Source organism: Hipposideros armiger, unplaced genomic scaffold, assembly GCF_001890085.2.
Source record: "Hipposideros armiger isolate ML-2016 unplaced genomic scaffold, ASM189008v1 scaffold_284, whole genome shotgun sequence".
Lineage (NCBI taxonomy): Eukaryota > Metazoa > Chordata > Mammalia > Chiroptera > Hipposideridae > Hipposideros > Hipposideros armiger.
In genome coordinates, this window is record NW_017731634.1 from 125261 (window position 1) to 130750 (window position 5490).

At 52.8% G+C, this 5490-nt stretch overlaps 1 protein-coding gene across 1 annotated transcript in view; it reads left to right on the top strand.

Annotated features, from left to right (window-relative positions):
- The window catches only part of WRAP73 (WD repeat containing, antisense to TP73), a 23223-nt gene that overhangs the window by 10531 nt on the left and 7202 nt on the right, over window positions 1-5490 (top strand). The window contains exons 4-8 of the mRNA XM_019658432.1: window positions 535-654; window positions 1542-1628; window positions 1900-2034; window positions 2126-2203; window positions 3305-3389. Of these exons, the coding sequence (XP_019513977.1) occupies window positions 535-654; window positions 1542-1628; window positions 1900-2034; window positions 2126-2203; window positions 3305-3389 (505 nt within the window). The remainder of the gene's footprint in view (window positions 1-534; window positions 655-1541; window positions 1629-1899; window positions 2035-2125; window positions 2204-3304; window positions 3390-5490) is intronic.

The window sequence follows — 5490 nt, forward strand, 5'->3', positions numbered from 1 at the left end:
AGCTGCGCATTTCTTTTTTATTGTTAAGTTTGAATATTAGTGTCTCTCCAGACTGCAGGCACATTTCTCCAGTGGCAGGATGTTCTTTTGACGCATGAAATGTGAGGTGTGACCTAGGGCTTTTCAGCTGATACAGAACTGGAAAGTACAGCTTAACATCTCAACTCAAGTTTATTTCCAAATTCTTAAATTTATTTCTTCCAAATAATTAAATTCAAAAGTAAAAATAAGAAATGTAATGACAAGCTGACTTCCAACTAGCTGGGTTTCCTATAATTTATTTTCTAAAAAGAAGCCAACCCATGAGGTGCTGCATTTTTCTGTAACGGTCTGTGGCTCTCGGGGGCAGGTCTTCGTGTCTTTCACAGATCCCTCCCTGGCAGGTCACTGCGTCCTTCCCGTGTGAGCACTGTCCTTGTCCCCAGGAAACTGTGCTGCGCTCCCTCTTCTGGCCTCTGCTTTTGTTTTGTCATTCTTCCTGAAAATGACTGCTGTGGTGTCTCCTGTTTGGCTCCCTGATCTCGGGCTCTTTCTCTCCTCTTGCTGGTAGGAATCTCCTTTTCCAGGGACGGCCGCTACCTGGCCTTGGCCGAGAGGAGGGACTGCAAGGACTACGTGAGCGTCTTTGTCTGCAGCGACTGGCAGCTGCTGCGGGTGAGACGCTTGTCTCCCAACAGGGATGAGTGGACAAGATGGGGAGTGGGTGCCGTGTGTGTCCTTTAAGCTCTCAGGGCCCCTTCATGTAGTTTGGGAAAACGTGACTTTCTATCTGCAAAGGGCAAGGTCCAGTGTGTGACTGCAAGTGACACCCATAAACGCTGCGTACGGCGAAGCGTTTCTGAGACTCGGTGTGTGTTACTCTGCCATCAGATGGGAGCCCTTCTCCTTTTCTATTAGTTTAGTGGTATTTGCGTGTGTGTTGCTTTATCGGGAAGGGGAGTGAACTTGAATTTAGCTGGTGAGTGTGTGCACTGGTCAAGACTTCCAGAGGGGCCGAGGGACCCGGGGTTCAGAGCCCTGCCTGGAGGTGCTCACGGCTGAAGGCAGGGCAGAGACAGGACAGAGGCAGAGAAGCCTCTGGAATGGTGTCAGAGCCCAAGGCGCCTCATCAGCCCCGAGTCCAGGGAGAAGAGGGGAGGAGAGATGGTGGGAGGCAGCGCCCGCAGGGCCGGCGAGAGGCTGTGGGCTGGCTCCCCCGGGTCCTCACCACCCACGCGGGGTTTTAACAGGGCAGGAAGGACCTGTAGGCGTTTTTGTCCATTTCTTAACTTTTTTTTTTTTTTCTAGCTGAGCCATCCTGCCACCTTTAGGCAGCTCAGCAGCAGCTCAGCTCAGGCTGGGCATCGAACCGCTGTTGCTCAGAGCTCACACTCTTGAGCGAGCTCTTAACCAACTGAGCCACTCACCGGCCCTTATTTTTGTCCATTTCTGTATAAGGAAATGGAATACTGGACGTGTGAAAAACAGTTACACACCACAGTGTATTTTGTTTAAGACAGTGTTTGCTAGTTGAACCCGTTTCTCCCTCTTCCCTTTGGCAGCACTTTGATACCGACACCCAGGATCTCGCGGGCATTGAGTGGGCCCCGAACGGCTGTGTGCTGGCCGCGTGGGACACCTGTTTGGAGGTGAGCGCGCCTCCCCATGTGTATCTGATCCTCTAGATGCTGCCGTCACCAGCCCCGTGTCCCCTTGTTTTGCAAGTCTCACCCTTGCTTCTCCAGTGACGCCCTCCCTTCCAGCTGACAGCCCGTCCCCACCGCCACGGAGGGCAGTGTCGGCTGCACTCTGGTTCCGTGTCTCCACCTGTCTGTCCATCTCACACACTCTGGGAGGCTGGCTTTTACCTGCTGCAGGTTAGTTTGACCTTACAGAGCGACCGGACTATCTCGCCTGCAGTATAAGATCCTGCTCTACTCCCTGGACGGCCGGCTCCTGTCAGCGTACTGTGCTTACGAGTGGTCCCTGGGCATCAAGTCCGTGGCCTGGAGCCCCAGCAGTCAGTTCCTGGCGGTCGGGAGCTATGACGGGAAGGTGGGACAAGCGCCCGCCCGCGGTGACCCCACGGCCCAGCGGGATCAGTGTGTGTGGCCGGCGGCCTCACCACACGTGCTGTTCTCCTCAGGTGCGCGTGCTGAATCACGTGACGTGGAAGGTGATCACAGAGTTTGGACATCCTGCAACCATTGGTGACCCTAAAATAGTAAGTGGAGGTGTTTCTGGTTGAGCCGCGTTTGGGGGGTAGGGTAGAAACTGCGTTTTCACTGCTCTTATTGGCTGTGCCACAGGAGCTTTTGTCACCATGAACCAGTGACTGCAGCCTGTCACGTGGCACGTTCTGCCAGTGGCCTGTGGCTTTCCTATCTGCGTTCTCAGAGGAGCCACGGCAGTGCCCTGGCCCTGCCCCTCCTGCCTGATGGCCCATCTCAGACCTGCCCCTGCTCTCTGCACAGCGTCCCAGGTCCCCTGCTGGTCAGCGCCAGGCTCTAGGCCATGGTCGGAAAAGAGCTGACGGACCCCCTGCCCTGTGGAATGGGGGGCCAGGGCTGGGAGAGCTGGGGGTCTCCCCAGGGTGGGCAGGACGGCTGCCTGCCGAGGGATGGCTGGGACAGGATCTGGGGAGCCGCTGTTTGAGGCAGTGGGAACAGGAAGTGCAAAGGTCCTGAGATGAGACTGTGTGTCCGTTCATCCAGCAGGCATGGGGGGCAGCTGGGGTACAGGCAGAAACCTTGGCCTTGGGGGGACAGCTGAGGACCCGGAAAGGAGCCCTGGCCTTGGGGAGTTTGCTCACAGATGAGAGGCCTGAGTAAGAGACAGGGAAGCTGGTGGGGCTTTGAGGTCAGGGGGCCCAGGAGCCGAGGTGTCCAAGTGCGGACAGGAGGAGGGAGGGCCAGACGGCCCAGGAGCTGGAAGACGGGGACGCCAGAGGCCAGTCAGAGCAGGCTGACCTCAGCCTCCACAGACTTCACTCGTGGGGCATGGCCGGCCTGCCTGTGACCTGCCACCCAGTGTGGGCCGCTCGCCCCTTGCCTGTCAGGCCTCAGGTCACAGATACTCCTTGTTCCCTGGGCCTGTCACTTGTCACCATTGAAATGCTTGTGTTTGCTCACTGGCTGCGTGACCAGCTGTGGCAGCTAAGCCCCTCTGTCACCTCGGTTCTTATAGAGTGGGCTCGCGGGTGGAACGCACATGGGGAACCCATGAGGTCCTCATACCCACAGTGGCAGCACCCTGTGTTTGGGTCAGACGTCACCATGACCGAGCGCTGCCACCGCCCCTGCCCGCTGTCCGTCCTGTCTTCCAGGTGGTGTATAAGGAAGCCGAGAAGAGCCCGCGGCGGGCGCTGGGCCGCCCTGCCTGCCCTCCTCCCAGGGCCGCGGAGAGCAGATGTGAGCAGTGAGCAAGTGCTCCCTTCTCTTTTTTCATGAGAAAGAGGCCTCTCTGCCCAGACAGATTTCAGATGCCATTTGTTTTCTTAGAAACAGATTTTCCCTTTCCTGTGACCCCTCGTGGCCTATCTGTCTCCACTGTGATCAGACNAATGAAGCTAGAACTGTCAGCTGTCAAATGACATAGCAATAACATAGATGCGAATGACTCTAGTACTTCCAAAAATGAACTAGTGCCATCTGTCGCAAACATACGTCATGACTTTTTTGATGACCCAAGAGTTACATGATAGTATAGGCAGTAAAACTTTATAGAACTGACCCCATTTTTTTATACATTTTTCGGAATTTTTAACGTATATTTAATATATGTTTTAATATCCACCCCAGGCCATTAAGCTAAAGGAATGGCCATTAGCCATTCTGCCTTTGCTGGACTTTTGAGTTGTTACGATCTGTCTGCCGCTGCTGAGACCCTGTGGGACACCGCGCTCCTCTGGAGATGGTCTCTCCTGGTTGTAACCTGGGGTTATCCGCTTTTAGGCAGTGGTGTCCAGCTGTCCACCGTGTTTGTATCCATATTTGAAATGATTGCCAGTGCAATAGAGCTGCAGTGGTATTGCATTTTGGGTTTTTTATTTCTCTAGTTGTTAGTGAGGTGGAGAGCTTCCCAAGCTTGTCTCTTTCACACGCACACGCATACACGCGCACACACACAGTTTATTTTATATATGTGGCTCAGGCTCGTGTGGGGTTTATCATGGTATTTTTTCTTTTATGATTTGTACGTTTTGTGTCGAAAGAAATCCGCACTCAACCTGAGATCAGCGTTTCTTCTGTTTTCTTCTGGAAGTTTGTGGTTTTGGCTCCTAAGTTTACCCATGTGACCTCTTTTGAACGTGTAGCCTTTTTCCACTCTGCACCTTTGTCAGAAATCAGCGCTGGTCTGTGCGCGGGTCCGTGTCTGGACTCCATCTTTTTCCATTGACATGTTTGTCTGTTTTTGTGCTGATACCACTCTCCTGATTATGACACCTTTATGTCGTAATCCAAACTGGATTCCAGTCTGGAATCCAAACTCAGTGTGAGTTTTCCAATTTTGTCCTTTCTCAAAGTTATTTTGGCTAGTCTCGGACCTTTGCATTTCCATATCAACTTTAGAATGAATTTGTCAATTTCTTTTAAAAAAATCCTGCTAGGATGTTTTAGCTGAGATTGCGTTGAAGCTGAATCATTCTTCTCAGCAGTGATTTCATGGTATATAGCTCTGCACATTTTTTATAAAAGTTATCCCTAAGCTTTAAGTCCTGTTCCGCTCTTGACCACTCGCGTCGGTGCCGGGGAGTGGCCATCTTGGCTCTGGAGCCCTCAGGTGGATGCGTCTAAACACGCAGGCATTTGACCTCTCAGGGTGTCTGTCCCCTCACAGCTGTCCGGTGGAGACAGCATCCCAGTGGGTTTTCTACATAAAGAGGCTCCTCGGACAAAGGAACCATTTTACGTTTATTACAGTGTAAACACTGGTTACTTTGAAATTAGAACTAAAATGCTTTTGTACTTAACTTTGTGTCACTCGAGTAATATTGTTACAAAATGAAAACTGCAAATGGAGAGCACCGGTAACAATGTAAGCCCTGAGCTGGGTTCTCTCCTTCGGAGGCAGAACATCCTGGAATCGTTGACGTCAGCTGGGTGCTCGGTTTGCTGCTTGGGGGCCGACGACCTGGCTCTGGTTCTCTGGAAACGGACTCATCCTGTGTGCTTTCTCTCCCCTCTCCCGACAGCTGCGGGTCACCGTCTGGTCGCTGTGCACGAAGTCCGTATCTTACATCAAACACCCCAAAGCCTGCCAGCAGGGTGAGTCTGGCCAAGCTCCGCCAAGGCCGGTCCTTTGTGGCTAGTTGGGGGCTCTCTGACCTTCCATCACAGAAACTTTCCAGCACAGGCTAAAGCAGCCTCAGCGGTGTGTTGGCTCACAGCCAGCCTTTTTCCTCCGTACTCCCCGCCCCCCGATTATTTTAAAGCATAACCCAGACCTAATATTCCACCTGTAAACATTTCCACGCATCTCTAGAAGACAAGGAGTCCCCTTTAAAACAAA